The sequence below is a fragment of the Cyrtonyx montezumae genome, unplaced genomic scaffold (genome assembly GCF_038088225.1).
Source record: "Cyrtonyx montezumae isolate F1298 unplaced genomic scaffold, pur_monq_1.0 scaffold_63, whole genome shotgun sequence".
In the NCBI taxonomy this organism is placed as follows: Eukaryota; Metazoa; Chordata; class Aves; order Galliformes; family Odontophoridae; genus Cyrtonyx; species Cyrtonyx montezumae.
In genome coordinates, this window is record NW_027072071.1 from 503,989 (window position 1) to 522,592 (window position 18,604).

The following is an 18,604-nucleotide window of genomic DNA, read 5'->3' on the forward strand; positions in this document are numbered from 1 at the left end:
AAATCTGACGTTCATGGCCAAGAGTGTTTTGGAAAACGGACCAAGGCTGACTGATATGGCGATGCCACCTGCAAGGTTCCCATGTCTCCTTCCCCAACCCCTATAAAGCAGCGTGTCGCAAAGCTTCGGCCACATCATCACCATGCTGCAGCTCCTGCTCCTCGCTGCCCTCGCACTCTGTGGTGAGTCCCTGTGCCAAGGGCTCATTAGCTGCTAACGAGCTCTCAGAGCGACTGTCACTGTCCTCTTCCCACAGGAAGCCATGCCGAGCCAGGCTCGGATGGGATGCAGCGCGTTGTTGGTGGAACTGAGGCGAGATCTCACTCTTGGCCATCACAGGTGGGTTGTGTTGTGTTGGGTTGGGTTGGGTTGGGTTGGGGACTGGTAATGAACCCAAAGGGATTCCATCCCCTTGAGGATCCCAACCCCCTGGTGCTCCTTTCCCCATGGGCGTCCCATCTCCTTGGGCTTCCTGTCCACTTGGGTCTCCCATCTCTTTGTGTCTCCCATCCCTTGGTGCTCCTTTTCCCTTTGAGTTCCCTTCCCCTTGGGACTCCCATCACCTTTGGTCTACCATCCCCTTTGGGAATCGTTTTCCCTTTGGGTTCACATCCCCTGGGAGCTTATGTCCCCACATCTCACCCTATGCCGTGTCCCTGCAGATCTCCCTCCAGTATTACTCTGGGGGAAGCTGGCACCACACCTGTGGAGGGTCCCTCATCAGGCAGAACTGGGTGCTGACAGCGGCCCACTGCGTAGACAGGTGAGTGGGTGTGGAGGCCCCATTTTCTCCTGAAAATACCATTTTTCCACCAAAGAAAAAGGAAAAAAATTAGTGGTCCCCACCCACTGAGAGGCAATCCTTGCTGATCTTTCTATTAAGAACTGGGGGGTCTTTGCTGATCTTTCCAGTAAGGAGAACAATCCATGGAAGCATCTTTTTGCATAGATGACTCTTTCTTACAGAACTATGGGATGGTTGGGTTGGTAGGGTCCTAAAAGACCATAGAACCATAAAACATTGGTCTGGAAGGGTCCTGAATGACCACAGAACAATAGGATTGTTGAGTTGGAAGAGCCCTTGAAGCTCATCTTGTTCCAACCCCTGCTGAGGGCAGGAATACCACCCACTGGATCATGGAAACTGTGAATACTGAGTCACGGGAAGCACTGGAAGACCTACCCCTTATAGTGGAGTGTATGATCAATTTAGCACCTAGAAAAAGGACAAAATTAGGCAAATGTGTGGAGCCCAAAAGGTAATTTCTCACGTGTATTGCCTGTGTGGTGATCTCCCGTTCCTTTGGTAATTACTCTGCATGCTGATTACAACAGTGTTCTGACATCTGAGTTGAGTTTTAGGGAGTTGTAGGTTTATTTTCAGATTCCTTCTTTCCCTGTGTCCGTGGTGTCTATTGCACACGCAGAGAAAACGTGACTGTATATATGAGAAATCTTGAGTAAAACCCACGGTTTGAGTATTCTCCATAAAGTTTGTCCATCAAAACTGAGTCATTTCCTTAATCCTGTTGTGTTAATCCTTGAAGCAATAACAGTGTGGGTCCTGATCCTGTACTTTTTCACAGTAACCTGCAGTTCCGTGTCGTTGCCGGTGACCACAACATCTACCAGAGCGAGGGCACTGAGCAGGTCTTAGCTGTCAGCAGCATCCACATCCACCCCAACTGGAACTCCAACAACGTGGCTGCGGGGTAACACACCTGGGGAGGGAGTTTTCAGGAAGGAGCACTGCAGGGAAATGGGGATTCGTCCGCATGCTCTACAGTGCCCTTTGCGTCCCCCCTGCAGCTATGACATCGCACTGCTCCGCCTGTCGAGTTCGGCCACGCTCAACAGCTACGTGCAGCTGGCGGTGCTGCCCAGCCAGGGCACTGTGCTGGCCAACAACTACCCCTGCTACATCACCGGCTGGGGGCTGACCCGCAGTGAGTGCCCCTGATGGGGGATGTGGCATCCAGGGGACTCCTGCCCCCAATCCTGAAAATCGTGGGGAAATGGGGGAGGTCCACGGGGTTTTGGAAGGCGGGGAGGTCCCACAAGGCGTTGTGCATGGGGATGGTTACGATGGTGGAAATGTGCTGGGGAGTTTTGTGGGGCTTGCCAAAATCCCCCATAAACGTGGGAAGGTGGGGGAGTTCAATCCTTTTTTTTTTTTTTTTTTTTGAAAGGATTTTGAGGTCCTACAAGACATGGGGATGCTCAAGGTTGGATGGAGTCATGCAAAATTTGGGGGGGTTTTATAGTGGTCATCAAAATTCATTAAGAACGTGGGAAAATAGGGGAGGTTAATCATTTTTGGACATGAGACGAGGTCCTCCAGAGGATGGATGTTTTCGTGCAAATATTTTGTCACGGTTCTATGGGATGCTCAAGGTCGGATGCTGCTGTGCAAATATTTAGGGGGTGTTGATGGGATCTATGGGTTTTAATGGACCCTTGCTCACTTGCAGCCAACGGACAGCTGTCCAGCGTGCTGCTGCAGGCATACCTGCCTGTTGTGAGCTACAGCACCTGCTCCAGCTACTCCTACTGGGGCTCCACTGTCAAGAACACCATGATCTGTGCTGGTGGTGACGGCGTGCACTCCGGCTGCCAGGTACCGCCCTGTCACCTCACCATCAACCCTTGTCAGCCCTGTTACAGCCCCATTCTGACAGGTGTCCCTCCATAGGGTGATTCTGGTGGCCCCCTGCACTGCGCAGTGAACGGGGTGTACCAGGTGCATGGTGTCACCAGCTTCGTCTCCGGCTTGGGCTGCAACGTGCGCAACAAGCCCACTGTCTTCACCCGTGTCTCTGCCTACATCTCCTGGATATCCAGTGTAAGGCAATGGGGTGGAAGGGTTTTTTCCAGTGGGGTCACGCTTAGGGATTTTAAATGGTGTCCCAGCTCGCTGAGAAGATTTGGAGCACCCAACGGGGTATGGAGCACCCAATGGGGAATAGAGCAACCAATGGGGAATGAGGCACCCAATGGGGCAAGGGGAACTCAGTGGGGAATAGAGCACCCAAATGTGCAAGGGAGACCCAATGGGGCATGGAGCACCCAACAGGGAATGGAGAACACAGTGGGAAATAGAGCACCCAATGCAGCAAGGAGCACCCAACAGGGAATGGAGTACACTGTGGGAAATGGAAGACAAAATGGGGTGTGGAGCACTCAGTAGTGCCGTGCTAGAAACTCAATGGGAGCAATGTGGATTTTTGGGGTTACACTCCTTGTTCTCCCTCCAGGTGATCTCCTAAAATTGAGCAACAACACAAAGAGAAGCCCAGGCCCAGCCCTGAAAATGGACATGGAGCATTTCAGCTGGGGACATTTACATCTCAAAGCTGGCATCAATAAATTGTGTTCTTCAGTGAGAGCGTGCTGGCTCTTGACTCTCCCCAGCAAAGATGGGGATGCTCTGCCCCATTTCTTTCACCTGCATCCACGCAATTCTTCTCCAATCTCATCTTTTGGAGCATCCCTTTGCTCAGGTTCCCTTTGGCCAGCCCCCCCTTCTGCCTTGCACGAGGGCATGGAAAAAGCAATCAACCCTAGAAAGCCAAAGTGTCCCTGGTAAAAAAAAAAGGGTAAAATTGTTTCCCTGAGGGTCAGCTGGATGGGGCAGGACTTCTCCCAGTCCCTCAGCTCTGCTACAGTCCCCATCCCATCACTGTCTTCATCCCCATCTCATCCCTATCCTCATCCCCATCTCATCCATGTTCCATCCCATCCCATCCCCATCTCATCCCCCTCTTCATCTCATACCCATGCCATCCCCATGTTCCACAGTGCTTCATGTTTCCCCGTGTGCCATTGGGCTCAAGGACATGCAGAGCACATCCCTTTGCAGTGAGAGGGGATGGATGCAGTACAGTTATCACTATAGGATCAAAGCACACTCACGTTGGTGTGGGGCAGATCATGCTGCACGCCAGCCCAGCTCAGGGTGGGAAAAAAAAAAAACCAGCAAAGAATTACAGAAGTGACTCCAAAAGCAAAATTGAAACTCAAAACAGAAACGAGTGTGAGGATTGCCACAGCTTGGCCACGCGTGCTCCCCTTCCCGTCCCACCCCCATGGTTGGGTGTTTCGGGGGTGCCCGGCGCTCAGCGGATGCATCGCTTCAAACTTCCGCAGCCGATGCTGCGAGCAGAACCCCGCAGCCAACTGCAGCCATGGCTGAGGGCAAGAGTGGGGCCGGACTGTTTGCCAAGCAGGTCCAGAAGCATTTCAGCCGGGCACAGGAGAAGGTAGGGCACAGCCTCGTCGCCTTTGATTTTCATTTTTCAGTCGGGGTTTTTGCAGGGGGAGGGTGGGACAGCCCTCTGTGCTCACGAGGTATCCGGTTGGGTGCCCCACAATGCTGCAAGGCTTCAGGTTTGCAAGCTGCTCCTCAAAGTCCCCCCAAATGCTTCAAGAAGTGGGATTTTCTCCCCAAAAGTATGGCTGGTGCTGGCCATGGGGTGGGTGCTGCTGGAACGGGGTTCAGTGGGACTGTCCCCATGTCCCCTGGGTCAGCAGAACTTGCTGCTGGGGTGGCCCTGCACTGCAGGTGCAGCCCATGGCAGGAAGCAGGGGGGGAAGGGCTGCGGAAGTGGGCTGAAATGGGGTGATTGGTCGTGGTTTGGGGACATTTCAACCCCAACAATGGAAGGAGCTGCTCCCGCAGTTCCTGGTTAGGACTAAATTCAGCTCTCCCGTGACCGTATCAGCCCAGGACACGCTTCCGTGCTCCTGCGGTAGAGGCATGGGGGTGGCCTTTGCCCACAGCTGCTTCTCCTCCTCCTCCTCCTCCTTGTAGTGGTGTCACCAATCCCCACTGGGGCAGCACTTTAGGGCTTCATTTGCATCTGTATTCACCCACTGTACGCCATCCCAATGTGATCCCCACACCATCCCCTTCCCATCCCAGTTTCATCCCCATATTATCCCAATCATATTCCAGTTCCATCCCCACACCATCCCCATCCTATTTCAGTTCCATCCCCACACCATCCCCATCCTATTTCAGTTCCATCCCCACACCATCCCCATCCTATTTCAGTTCCATCCCCACACCATCCCCATCCTATTTCAGTTCCATCCCCACGCCATCCCCATCCTATTTCAGTTTCATCCACGCACCATCCCCATCCTAATGTAGTTCCATCCCCATCCCAAATCTGTTCCATAATGATACCATCCCCATTCAATTCCTGTTCCATTCCCATACCATTCCCACACCATCCCTCTCCATCCCCATCCCTTCCTCATTCTGTTCCTGTTCAGTCCCCATACTGCACTCATGTCATCCCAATGCATCTGTGCAGGGGAGTTGTGTGGAGCACAGGGCTGCATCCATAGGATTTCACAAATGAATGCAGTGGGGACACACCATAATGGTTTGGCTCCCTAAAACCCACAGTTTCCCCCTAAAAATAAAGAGCATTTAGGAATGTGGAGAAGTTTGGCATCCCTCAGGCACGGCCCAGCTCAGGTGGGCTCCACGTTGAGGTCGTCAGGTCCTTTCTGGGCACCCCGTGGGGCTCCCCCAGCAGTCTGCCCACGCTCCATGCCGATGTGCTCCCCTTTCCATCCCAGGTTCTGCAGAAGTTGGGCAAAACCGTGGAAACCAAGGACGAGCAGTTTGAGCAGAGCGTGTACAACTTCCAGCTGCAGCAGGTGGCACCAGGGAGCAGAGGGGGCCGAAGGGGGGAGAGGGACACCCCCTGTCACCCCCATTTCATCTGCTTGCCATCCCTGTGACTTCCCTGTTCCATCCTCATGTCACCCCAATGCTATCCCCATACCATCCCCATACCAACTCTGTTCCATCTCTGTGCCATCTGCATGTCATCCTGATCCCTGTCCCACCCCCTTACCATCCCCATGCCACCCCTGTTCCATTCACACGTTGTTCCAATGCCATCCTCATGCCACCCCTGTGCCATCCCAATGCCATTCCTGTGCCTTTGCCATCTCATCCCATTGCTACCCCACCCTCACATCATCCCTGACCCGTCATATCATTCCAAAGCCATCCTCATGACACCCCGATGCCATTTCCATCCCTGCACCACCCCCATATCATCTCCATTCTATTCCCACTCCATCCCCATTTTATCCCAATGGCATTCCCGTACCTCCCCGTGCCACCCCTGTTCCGTTTTCATGTCATCTCCACATCACACCCTTCCCATCCCCATCCCACCCCCATCCCCTTTCCATCCCACTCCCCACACCCTCTTGAGGGTCAAGGACAACCCTACCCCAGGGGCACCAACCTGCCCCCTCTCCCTCCTCCCCCCAATACATTTGCTTTGCAGAATGAAGGTAACAAACTCTACAAAGACCTGAAGGCTTTTGTCAGTGCAGTGAAAGGTACGGAGCAATGCCCCTGTTGCACACCCGACCCTGGGCACGGCATCACAGTGCAGTGGAGAGAGATGGGGGGAGGGGGGATGTCATCAGACCCTGTGCTGCATTTCCTCACTACACACCCCAACTTTCTGCAACCCCCCCCGCCCCCCTCCTACAGTGATGCATGAGAGCTCGCGCAAAGTGACTGAAACGCTTCAGGAGATCTACAGCACTGAGTGGGACGGCCACAAGGAGCTGAAGGACATCGCAGACGTGAGCTCTGCTGTCCCCCTGCGGGTTGGGGTCATTGAGACGTTTCCATGGGGACAGAGCACCGCACGTCCCTCATTCCCGTCCCCTCCGTCCTGCAGAGCAACGACCTGCTGTGGGATGACTACGAGGCGAAGCTGGGCGACCAGGCACTGCATCTGATGGAGAACTACCTGGCACAGTTCGGGGACATTAAGGTACGTGGGTGTGATTGCATGGCATGGCACAGCACGGCATGGCACGGCATAGGATGGGATGGCATGGCATGGCATGGCATGGCATGGTGCAGTATCGCATGGCACGGCGCAGCATGGTATAGTACGGCAAGGTATGGCACGGCATGGCACAGTATGACATTGTATATCATGGCATGGCATAGTATGGCACAGCAAAGCATAGCACAGCACAGTACTGCATGGCCTGGTACAATATTGCATGGCACAACGCAGCATGGCATGGCATGGCATGGCATGACATAGCATATCATGGCATGGCATGGCATGGCATGACATAGCATATCATGGCATGGCATGGCATGGCATGACATAGCATATCATGGCATGGCATGGCATAACATAGCATATCATAGCATGGCATGGCATGACATAGCATATCATGGCATGGCATGGCATGACATAGCATATCATGGCATGGCATGGCATGACATAGCATATCATGGCATGGCATGGCATGACATAGCATATCATGGCATGGCACAGCATGGTATAGTACAGCATGGCAAGGCACAGCACAGCATGGTGTGGCATGGCCTGGTGCAGCACTGCATGCCACGACACAGCATGGCATGGTATGGCATAGTATGACATCGTATATCATGGCATGGCACAGCATGACACAGCATGGCCGTATCCTGGCATGGCATGGCATGGCATGGCATGGCATGGCACAGCACAGAACGGTGTGTGTCCATCTCTCTGAGCCCACTGCCCCACGCAGGAGCGCATTGCCAAGCGTGGACGTAAACTGGTGGACTACGACAGCGCCCGGCACCATCTGGAAGCGCTGCAGAACGCCAAGAAGAAGGACGAGGCCAAGATCGCCAAGGTGGGTGCCACCCGGTGCTGGGAGAGTGCTGTGCCCCCCCAACCCCACCCTTAACCCACCCCCGGGCCCCCGCAGGCTGAGGAGGAGTTCAACAGAGCGCAGGCGGTGTTCGAGGAGCTGAACCGGGAGCTGCGGGAGGAGCTGCCTGTGCTGTATGGGAGGTACCGAGCAGCCCCAGTTTGCAGCCCCCTCCTCAAAATCCCCCTCCAAAAGCTTTGCACACACACGTGCGGCGCTCCCCCCACCCCCAAAATCCCGCTGGGACACAGTGCTGTCCAAACAGCCACCCCCTTTCATCACATTTTCATTCCCCTCCTCTTCACCCCACCAAGGATGGGGGTCAGGGGCTGCACCCCCCAAGCCCCCTCCTCCCTGCACCCCATTTCTCCCCACAGCCGCATCGCCTGCTACGTCACCATCTTCCAGAACATCTCCAACCTGCGTGACATCTTCTACAAGGAGATGAGCAAGGTGGGACCCCAAAGTCCTCTTACAGCCCCCCCCCCCCCTCCATTCTGCGGTGCTGCACCGCTCTCTGGGGTGGATGGAGGTTTGCATCACTTTGAGAGCACCAGCGCTGCTCCACCACAAAGTTTTGGGATGAAAAATGAAGCTTTTTTATCCATTGATTTAACAGTGCAGAAATATATATATATATATGGAGAGAGGGAGGGAGTTTTGGAGTTTTGGAGTTTTGGAGTTTTGGAGTTTTGGTTCTTTTGTGGCTATCAGTGCTGGGATCAAATACGCCCCCAAATGGCATCGGGGGGAGGGAGGATGGGAGAAGTGATTTCCTCGCAGCTTTCCAGCCTCAATCTGAACTCTTGTTGACCCTAATTGGTCCTCTGTGGGATTCAGCCCCACCCACGGGGGTCCCCGGGGGCTCTGATGGGGTTCTCTCCCACCACGCAGCTCAACCGCGACCTCTACGAGGTGATGGGGAAACTGGACAAGCAGCACTCCAGCAAAGTCTTCATCATCAAAGGTGTCCCCAGGTATTGGGGGGTCCCATGGTGCCCCAGAGCTCCGCCCCCTAAAAAGTGGGCGGGTGTGATGCCCTCCCCTACCTCTGCCTGTGACCAATGGGGATGGATGAGCACCTCCCGGTGCTGGGAGCTGTAGGGTTGAGTTGGGATGCAGGATGACGAAGTGGGGCTGAGCACCTCCCAAAGCTGGGTGCTCTAGGGATGAGCACCCCCCAGCACTGGGTGCTACAGAGATGAATAGGAGCTGAGAACATCTGGACGTTGGGTGTTGTAGGATTGAATTGGGGCTGAGCACCTCCTGCTGTTGGGTGATGAATTGGGGCTGAGCACCTCCCGAAGTTGAGTGTTGTAGGGATGAATTGGGGCTGAGCACCTCCCGAAGTTGGGTGTTATAGGATTGAATTGGGGCTGAGCACCTCCTGAAGTTGGGTGTTATAGGATTGAATTGGGGCTGAGCACCTCCCGAAGTTGGGTGTTATAGGGCTGAATTGGGGCTGAGCACCTCCTGACATCAGGTGCTATAGGGCTGAATTGAGGCTGAGCACCGATATGGGGTGATGAATTGGGGCTGAGCACCTCCCAGTGTTGGGTGATGAACTGAGGCCTTTGGCTTTGGTGCTGCTCTGATCTAATGGGATGCTTGGGGATGAATTTGGATAGGGGGTGCAATTTGGGTTGAGGACACGGTGTCACCACGACCCCTGGGCGGGATTCAGATGCATTTAGGATCTCAAAGGAGTTGAACCCCATTTGTCTTCCCCCCACGCAGCAATCGCCGCTCGCTGCTCATCTCGGCCCCCGTCAGCCCCCCAGCCATGTACCCATGCCCAGTGAAGTCACCAAACTTGGACCCCTCATCGGGACCAGAGCAGACACCGACGACCCCTGGGGTGGGCAGCGATGCCACCGAGGATGTCCCCAATGGCCCCATGACACCGGGTCCTGCTGAGCCGTGTGCCCCCATGCCCGGACCCCCTCCAGCCTCACCCGCGAGTGTGGGATCCCCGTCGGAGACAGCGTCAGAGTGCAGCGAGGAGAGCTGTGAGGTCGACCTCAGCCCCAAAGAGATGGAGGTGTCCACGGGCAGCGGGTGCCCTGGGTACCCCAAAACAGAGGGGGCTGCTGGGGGTGCAGAGGAAGGCGTTGCTGCATCCATGGCTTCCATGATTCTCTCTGAAGCCATCGCTGTGGCCACCAGTGGTGCTCCAGAGAGGGGTCTGGGGGACACTGGTGGCACTGGTGATGGGAGCAGTACCGACAGTGACATCGGCCCCATGGAGGGGGCACAGGGGTGTCCATCCCCTGAGGGATCAGAGGAGAGCATGGAGGGGACGGATGTGTCCCCAGAGGTAAAGCCAAGATTAGGGTGTTCTGGGGGTGTGGAGGGCAGGGGCTGTGCCAGGAGCTGCACCCTGTGGTGGCAACATGGGGAGATGCTCTGGGGTGCTCAGAGCCTCAGTAGAGGAGATGTGGGGGTGGGGGATCTGGGATGTGGGGGTCTGGGGATGAGCCCCAGCTCTGTGCGAGGACATAGGGCTGGGGGGGGGCCTGAGGGTGAGCCCCTGCATGGTGCAGGGACGTGAGATGGGAGGGGTGGAGAGGGTGGGGATGAGCCCCAGCTGGGTTCAAGGGTTTGTGGATGGAGGGGCCTGGTGGTGAACCCCAGCTTTCTGCAAGGATGTGGGGATGGGGGGGAGGGAGAATGAGGGGAGATGAACCCCCACCTGACACAGTGCTGCTTTCCCTGCAGGTGGGGCCGGATGCAGTGCCCCATGAGCATGGCACACCCGAACCTTCAAAGCAGGACGCAAGCTGTGACCCACCCCAGGACCCCAATGAATCCCTCACCCCACTGTGACCCCCACGCTGTGAGCCCCACACCCCAAGCTGTGCGGGCAAGGAAGGGGGAGTAGGCTTCGTGGGGCCACCTTCACTGTGTGTAATCGTAATGTGCTTCACAACCCACAGCGCTGAAATAAAGGCAGAGGGCAGTGCCAGCACCTGGAGATGCACTGAGAGAGGAGGTCAGATTTTCTGGACCTCAATTTCATCCCGAGCACCAAATCGGGGGGGGGGGGAGGGTTGCAGAGCGCTGAGCACTGCATGGAGCTGGAACAAACCATGCAAACCTCTGTGCTGCAAGGGTGCTGCTTTGGGGTGAGCTACAGCTCCATCCCCAGCACCAAATCTGGGGGGGTTGCATTGCAGCAGGCATTGCACACTGCTGGACCACCCCATGCAAACCATTTTGGGTTGCATTATAACTCCCTCCCCAGCACCAAATCTGGGGGGGTTGCATTGCAGCAGACATAGCACACTGGTGGAGCATCCCATGCAAACCTCTGTGCTGCAAAGGTGCCAGTTCCTGTGGGTCCTACAGACAGACCCTAAGTGGGATTTGTGCCCCATTTCCCTACGGGGTCCACATGTGGTGCAGTGCACTTTGTCGCGTGGGCTGTGCTGCTGTGGGGTGCCCCATCCCTCGCCAGCAAAGGGTTAAGCAGGAGGAATTGCAGCTCTGTCATCATCAGGGGTAGTGGAACTGGAAAGGTGAGGCAGGAAGGGAACGCCCGGGCGAGGCCATGCTGCACTGCACTGCATTGCACTGCACTGCACGGAGCAGCACATGGTGCTGGCAGCCCCACAGCAGAACGGGTACAGGGGAGCAGGGGTATTTGGGGTGTGCTTTGTGTTTGGGGTGATGGGTGGTGTTTGGGGTGTTGGCTGTGAGGTGGTGGGGATGGGATGGTGGGAATGGGGTGTTGGATGTGGGATGGTGGGTATGGAGGGGTGGGTATGGGGTGTTAGGTGTAGGGTGTTGGATGTGGAGGGGTGGATATGGGGTGATGAGTGTGTGGTGTTGGGTGTGGGGTGCTGGACATTGGGTATTGGGTATGGGGTGGTGGGTATGGGGTGGTGGGTATGGGGGGGTGTGTAGGGGGCTGTTGGGTATGGTGTTGTGGGTATGAGGAAGCGGGTATGGGGTGCTAGGTGTGGGGTTCAAGGCGTGGGGTGCACGGAGTTTTTTCATGGAGAGGCTCAAGTGTAACTCAGCCCCACAGAGAGCGAGCACTGAGTGAAGAGAGGGGGGAACCCCACGAGATAGAGCAGAACGCGGTGGGGTCGTGGGTCCATCCCGGGGGTTTGGGGTTGGGATGGTGCCACACATCCCCTGCATTGAGTTTTGGGGACAGCTGCACTGCGGGAACTGCTCATGAGCAACGCAGAGGGCTCAGTGGGGATGGGGAGGACTGGGGCTGGATTGTGATGGCTTTGCTGGGTGAGACGTGGAGATCTGCCCACCCCACGAGGGCTTTGCAATGAAGTTTTTCCCACTGGAATCTGACCCCAGTGCTGTGTCCGTAGCATAACCTCACCCAGACAGCCCTCCCCCCAACCCCCTTTGCACCCAGCAGTGCAAACAAGAGAGCGTTTCCCATCCCAGGAGCACTCCCCAGCTCTACAGCACTCAGCCCCACACCTCTGCACCACGCGGTGCTCAGTGCAGCACTGTGCAGCGCCCGCGGGACCGGCTGCGTTGCACCCCACAAACTGGTTTGGCACTGGTTTGGCACTGGTTTGTCGCCATCCGGACGGGCCGGTGCTGTGCTGCAGCCCGGGGGAAGAGGTTGGGCTTTGGGGTGGGGGGAGAGGTCCTGGTAAAATGAGGTTCAGCTGCTGGGAATGGGGCACAGTGCATGCACACAGTGGGGCAGGGGCTGAGGGAATGGGGTGGGAATGGGGCGGGAATGTGTGGACACAACGGAGCAGGGGCTGAAGGAACTGGAAGGGGAATAGGAATGGGAATGAGAATGGGAATAGGAATAGGAATAGGAATAGGAATAGGAATAGGAATAGGAATAGGAATAGGAATAGGAATAGGAATAGGAATAGGAATAGGAATGGGAATGGGAATGAAAACGGGATGGGAATGGGGTGGGCGTGGTGCACACAGACAGTGGGGCAGGGGCTGAGGGAATGGGAACGGGGTGGGCGTGGTGCATGCAATCAGTGGGGCAGGGGCAAAGGGAACAGGAATGAGAATGGCAATGGGAACATTGTGTGCAGAGTGGGACAGGGGCTGAGGGACCGGGAATGGGAACGGAGAGGGCACGGTGCATGCACTCAGTGGGGCTGAGCAGAGTTCCTGCAGCTCGGATGTCTGCACACTGCGAGCAGGGGATGCCAAGTGCTGCAGGAGGGGAGCAGCTCCGAGTCACGGCGGGGCCAGCAGGGCGAGCACATCACCACCACTGCTCCGCACTTTGCAGAGCCGGCTTGCTCGCTCGTGCTGCTCAGATTGCTCTCCTTATCGATTTCTTTTCTTTTTTGGGGGGGGAGATGTATTTGCTCCTGACATCTAGCGGTGCCTCTGCAGAGCGCTGAGTCACTCGTGCCCGGTGCAGGAGCGGTTGCCCCCGGCCCGGAGCAGAGCAGAGTCGCTTTTGGGGTTGCAGAGGTGGTCGATGGGATGGGGATGGTGCACGGGAGGGAGCTCTGATGAGCGGTCGGGGCTGCAGCAGCTCCCCGTGTCCGATGTGCAAGGCTCTGCGGGGACATGGGGGCAGTGTTGCAGCCCTGCAAAACTTCACCTCGGAACCTCACCCCGCTTTCCCCAATGCCCACTGCTCCCCTCTGCCCCGCTGTGCTGCACTGCACCCCCCCGTGCCGGCATTAACCACGTCCCTTCCTTCTCCCCACAGTTGTGAAGGTGCCCTGAGCCCGAGCTCGCCCGCGTCGATGCCATGGAGGGGGCTCTGCCCACACTCCCCCCAGGTAAGATTTGGGGGGCAGTGGGGATGGGTTGAGCCTTGGGGTTTGTGCTGAGTTAGAGGTTTGCTCCAACCTCAACGACTCTGTGGTTTTAATGACTCCACGAGCGGACGAAGCGGGATGGGATGGGGTCGGATTTGAGCTTGGAGGTGTTGTTCTGCCTGAATTATGAGTGAGCACGGGTAGGGGGGCAGGGGGGGGGTCACTGTCCCCAGAGGGGTCACAGAGCTGCGGAGATGTGGGGACGGAGGGATGCATCGGGGTCGGAGCGGGCGGTCTCCGAGGTCTCATCCAACCCAACCATAACAATTCTGCCATCCCATGGTTAAGAGCTGACAACACCAGGGCTGAAGAAGGCTCACCCCCCCGCTCCCCACGAAGCAGCCAACACGGCCGTCATCGCAGGTAGGGGCCGCCCACTGCCCCACTGCCCCCCACGCACCGCGTGGGGCTGAGCCTCCTCTCCCTCTCCCATCAGTGGTCATCACGCTGGTGTTCCTCACCCTGCTGACGGTGCTGGTGGTCATCGTCATCTACCTGTACAGAAACAAGGGCAGCTACCTCACCTACGAGCAGCCGGCGGCGGAGGCGGACGCGGCCGTGCAGATGGAGGATGAACCATCCAAGGAGAAAGAGGAATATTTCATCTAGGCCTCTCGGGGGCCAACGCCACGTCACCTGAACCACCTGGAGCCCCATCTCCGGAAGATTTTCTTTTCTTATTCTCTGTAATTTATTAATTAAAGCGAAGGAAGGTGAAGCCCAAGCATGCCACGGCCTGCCCGCAGCTCCACGCCCCATCCCCTCCCTCGGGCTCCTTCAGTACTGCCCGGTGACAAACGATCTGAGAATTGCTGTTGTGTTTTTTTCCCCCTTATCTCGCCCAAAACAATCGAGTGATTCTGCTCCGGGTTTAGTGGCGGGGTCATTAGCATGGCTAATTAGGAGCCAAAGGGCAGTGGAGGCAACTGCAGTCCAGTGCTGCCCACAGTGCACCCCAACGTGGATCCCAGCACCGCTTTGCCCCCCATCTCCCCACAATTCTGCCCCTCCAGAACCCCATCCGTCCTCGTGAGCAGTTCCTCCTCCTCACCACACCCCAAAAAATAAAAGGGCAAAGGAGGAAGCCTGCAGAACCAGCAGCAAAGGGGAAACACTGCAGCAATGCTACAGCACACGGAAACCACACTGGGGGGGGGGGTTGGGGGGTGATGCAAACGCGCTCCTGCATTCAAATTTTCAAAATAAGTCTTTATTCTACTTCTTTTCTTACTTTTTTTTTTAGTATAAAAAAAAATAAATCCACAAGTTAAGTGCACCACAGTGTATACAGAGAGAGAGAGACGTTAACGTGGAACTTCCTTAACAGTCGGTCGGTGGTTAAACACAACACAGAGGGACACGGATTGAGACCCAACTGAAACCTCCAGATAAAATATATTTGAATTCTGATCGTTTTCTTCGTAAAACAACAACGACAACAACAACAAAAAGGAAAAAAAAAAATTAACATTGAGGATCCCTGAAATATTCTTCTTCACCCTTCTACGAACTTCATCGCAACCCCGGGGCGTTCTGCAATGTGTTCCTACCACGACCCACTGCCCACGCTCAGCTGTTGGTGATTGACACCATGAGTAGATGGTGACAGCCACTGTTTGACAACAGCTGGACAGAGTGGTGGTCAGGGGTTCAAAAAGGGGGAGGGGAGGGGGGTGGAAAAGGGAGGGAGGGAAAAGGGGAGGGGGGAGGGAGGGAAAAGGGGAGGGGGGAGGGAGGGAAAAGGGGAGGGGGGAGGGAGGGAAAAGGGGAGGGGGGAGGGAGGGAAAAGGGGAGGGGGGAGGGAGGGAAAAGGGGAGGGGGGAGGGAGGGAAAAGGGGAGGGGGGAGGGAGGGAAAAGGGGAGGGGGGAGGGAGGGAAAAGGGGAGGGAAAAGGGGAGGAAAAAATTGCTTATTAAGCATCGCCTAAAAGCAGAGTTAGCATCGAATGAAATGTTCCGACATGAGTTGCATCGTGTTTCTGGCACCAAAGCATGGCTTTGATTAGACCTAAATGTGCAAAGAAATCCAAGCGTACTTGGAGGGGGTCAGGGATCCCATGGGGGGGTGGGAGGGGGGGCGGCCGTGAGCACGGAGGGGTCTGCAGAAGGGAGAGGGGGAGGGCTGCGCTGCACCTCTGCTTCACAACCCACAGGTCCTGGTGCTCTGCTCCTCACTGCAGGTGGCTGTGTCTGTCCCCCTCCTCAAGAAAAAACAAACCAGAACCACCCTGGGATGAAAGAAGGGGCAGCGCTGCTGACCCCCCTCCCCACCCCCCCCTCCTCCAGACCCCGATGGAGGGATGGCGGTGGTGGTGTGGGGGGAGGGGAGGTGGGGGGGTTCCTCGCTTTGTGCCGGAGCAGGAAGACACCTCAGCTCTGCAACCTCAGGTTAATATGGGACTGAAGCAGTTACATCGTGAGAAGTGCTGACGGTACGTGACGCCGTTCCTTACACACACGTAGCCCCCAACCCCCCCCCCCACCCCATCCCCTCACCCTAACCCCACCCCCTGCCCCCCCCCGCCCCCTTTCCTTCTTCACCAGATAGTGTAGCCGCCGTCTGAGCCCCCCAGGAAGAAATTGCCCTTCCGCTGCGTCACCAGCACGTTGGCTCCCTGCATGACGGCCAGCTGAGCGGCGTTGGGGGGGCAGCCGGGCGGGGGGGGCTGCAACACACAGAGCACAGGGGGGGGGAGGGCTGAGAACCTCAGGGCGATGCAAGGCTGGGGGTAGGGGGACAGGGGGAAACATCCCCAGTTGCATTGGGATGGGGAAGAGGGAGAGGGAGGTCACCAACCGTGAGATGGTTGGGTTGGAAGGGTCCCCAGAGCCACCCCCCCCCCGAGCTGGGTGGGGGGGGCAGTCCTGAGAGCAGCACTGCAAATGAGACCTCACCAGAGCAGAGCAGAGGAGTATAGCCCCCTCCCCGCCCCACTGCCCCCCACCCCGGTCAATGCAGCCCAACCCCTCCACCCTCCTGCCCCCCAGGTCAGAAATCGAGGCACGCCTCCTCCCCTCCTACACGCGGGGTTTTGAGGGTCAGCCTGTACTCACAGGGATGCTGGCTGTGCCTCCAGCTCCAAACCTCGCTCCAGCATCAAAGCCGCCCTCCACCAGGACGGTGGAGCCCGGGGGATAGACGGGACCCACGGGGTAGTAAGCCATGGGCACGGAGGAACCGATGGGCCCCACGGCCACGGACTGGGCCACGGGCAGGAAGACTGATGCTCCCGGATACGCTGCCGACATCGTGGGGACGGTGGCAGCCCCCAGAGGGACGAAGCTGGGACGGTAGAGCTGCACAAAGCCACGGGGCAGGGCGTCATTGCAGGCTCATCTTTATGGCCCCACACCCATCTGCTTCCTCAGCCCCAAAGTGGACTTTCACCTCCTGCCACACCATCCCCCAACCCGAGGTTTTGCGGACATTTCCCCCACCCCATTGCTCTGAGGGGCAGCTTTCCCTGACCCCCAACACCCTCGCAGCTCCGTTCTGTACTGGGGGGGTCTGTACCACTTTCACTCCCAAAGAAGTGCTCAAGAGTTCACTTCAGTTTTCACAGTGAGATCGCAGAGCGGCAGAGAAGAAATGCAGTTCTCGATGCATCCAAAGTCGCCGTGGGTTTATCATCGTTATTGGTTCAGAAGAAAATAAAACTCTGCTCACCTCGGAGTAGGCAGGAGGAGCGTCGGTGTACGGCGGGGGTTGCGGCAGGGGCACGGTCTGCGGGTACACGGGGGGGTTGGCAGCACTCTGCACGGGGTAGGAGGGCTGCGTGGGGTACTGCCCTGCGGGGGGAGAGAAGAGGAGGTCAGAGTCTGACCCATACGCAGCCACCAGTGCCCCACTGGGGACAGTGGGAGGGTTCTGCCCACGGGAAAGAGGAGTTCTGGAGTTGCAGTCCTCTGCCGGACCGAGGGCGGTGGGGAAAGGGGAACTCTGGTGAAGAAATGTGATGAAACCGCACCGATGCGGGCGGCTGTTGGGAATGGTTCAGCTGATTCCGGGCTGGGAGGGGGAAGGGGGGGGGGTTAATCTTGGGGCTGGGGGAGGACACAGTGTTATAGTGGACCCAGAGCTTGGAGCAGAGCAGTGGGGCCCCCTCCGGATTGTGGGGTTTGGGTGCTGAGCCCCAGTCCCACACCAGGCTGTAGGGCAGAGCACAGGGAGCGGTGATGCTGTGACCCTTTGTATTGGGGGTCAGTGGGGGGGGGGGTCGCTTCCTGCCCGGTCCCGGGGGGGTCCAATTCCCACTATTAGGCATTGGGGACCCTCTGTACCGGGGGGTGCTTCCTCTTCCAGCTGTCCCCGTGCAATGGGATTTCCCCGTTACCCCACTGGGGGTCCCCCCTTCCCACTCACCCCCTGATGTCGGACACAGGTGCCCCCCCCCACCACGGGAGGGGGAGTTGGCTGCTTCTCCACGCCATCCCCGCCATAATCCCACCACCCAGGAGGAGATCCCAAACGTCTCCAGGGGGGGACCCCCATCCCCCATTCCCGTCCGTATTCCCGCAAGGAGAGGACCCCCGCAATTCCTCACCCCTCCCCCCCCTTCCACGGCCCCCCACCCGTTCCTCAACCGGGAGGGTCCCCGCTCGTGACGTCATCCGGGGATTTCCCCCCGCCCCCCCAGGCGTTCCCCCGCAGCACAAACAGGGTTAATCCGCGGCCCGTCGCCATGGCAACACGCGCGCCCGCCCCCTGAAGCGCCGTTCCTATTGGCCCGTTCCGCCCCGTCCCGGCCGCTGCGGCGCGGCCCTTAAAGGCGCCGCGACCCCTAAAAAAGAAGACCCCCGGGGGGTGACGGCGGCGGCGCGGCGTGACCCCCGGAGGAGCCCCCGGCGCGGCGCGGTGCTTGCCTTTGCCGTTCATGGCGGCGGCGGGGGGCGGCGGGGGGCGGCGGTCCCGCTGTGCCCGCGCCGCGCTCTGCCTGCTGCCTGTCACTGCGGCGGGCGGCGGGCCGGAAGTGGGCGCCGCACGTACGGTGCTGTGTCACCACGCAAGGGGGCGGGGAGGCGCGCTCTTAAAGGGACCGCAGCCCTAAAGACGGGGGGGAGGGGGAAGGGCCAAACTAAGAGGTGAGGGGCGGCAGATGGGGCTTAGGGGAGGGCTTCGAG

The 18,604-nt window shown here is 57.7% G+C and overlaps 4 protein-coding genes across 5 annotated transcripts; 3 read left to right on the forward strand and 1 right to left on the reverse strand.

The window, feature by feature from the left end:
* Nucleotides 1-142: 142 nt before the first annotated feature.
* Nucleotides 143-3,379, forward strand: CELA1 (chymotrypsin like elastase 1). The gene is made up of 8 exons (XM_065750084.1): nucleotides 143-182; nucleotides 257-339; nucleotides 663-763; nucleotides 1,587-1,712; nucleotides 1,810-1,946; nucleotides 2,472-2,617; nucleotides 2,693-2,842; nucleotides 3,255-3,379. The coding sequence occupies exons 1-8, from the start codon at nucleotides 143-145 to the stop codon at nucleotides 3,264-3,266; spliced, it is 795 nt and encodes a 264-aa protein (XP_065606156.1). The 3' UTR covers nucleotides 3,267-3,379.
* A 767-nt stretch (nucleotides 3,380-4,146) lies between these two features.
* Nucleotides 4,147-10,681, forward strand: BIN2 (bridging integrator 2). Of its 2 annotated transcripts, XM_065750091.1 has the most exons (11): nucleotides 4,147-4,259; nucleotides 5,590-5,670; nucleotides 6,315-6,369; nucleotides 6,527-6,621; nucleotides 6,720-6,815; nucleotides 7,576-7,683; nucleotides 7,759-7,844; nucleotides 8,079-8,154; nucleotides 8,596-8,678; nucleotides 9,439-10,018; nucleotides 10,420-10,681. In XM_065750091.1, the coding sequence occupies exons 1-11, from the start codon at nucleotides 4,185-4,187 to the stop codon at nucleotides 10,525-10,527; spliced, it is 1,443 nt and encodes a 480-aa protein (XP_065606163.1). In that variant the 5' UTR covers nucleotides 4,147-4,184; the 3' UTR covers nucleotides 10,528-10,681. The 2 variants fall into 2 exon arrangements, with proteins under 2 accessions (XP_065606163.1, XP_065606161.1); XM_065750089.1 differs by lacking the exons at nucleotides 4,147-4,259; nucleotides 5,590-5,670 and having other exon boundaries at nucleotides 5,994-6,369.
* A 2,666-nt stretch (nucleotides 10,682-13,347) lies between these two features.
* Nucleotides 13,348-14,293, forward strand: SMAGP (small cell adhesion glycoprotein). The gene is made up of 3 exons (XM_065750088.1): nucleotides 13,348-13,445; nucleotides 13,773-13,847; nucleotides 13,921-14,293. Exons 1-3 carry the CDS (start codon nucleotides 13,415-13,417, stop codon nucleotides 14,091-14,093), a joined length of 279 nt encoding a protein of 92 aa, XP_065606160.1. The 5' UTR covers nucleotides 13,348-13,414; the 3' UTR covers nucleotides 14,094-14,293.
* Nucleotides 14,294-15,969: 1,676 nt separating this feature from the next.
* On the reverse strand, nucleotides 15,970-18,374 carry DAZAP2 (DAZ associated protein 2). The gene is made up of 4 exons (XM_065750124.1): nucleotides 18,347-18,374; nucleotides 17,151-17,272; nucleotides 16,538-16,780; nucleotides 15,970-16,149 (listed from the first exon to the last, which is right to left on the reverse strand). The coding sequence occupies exons 1-4, from the start codon at nucleotides 18,357-18,359 to the stop codon at nucleotides 16,021-16,023; spliced, it is 507 nt and encodes a 168-aa protein (XP_065606196.1). The 5' UTR covers nucleotides 18,360-18,374; the 3' UTR covers nucleotides 15,970-16,020.
* Nucleotides 18,375-18,604: the final 230 nt, after the last annotated feature.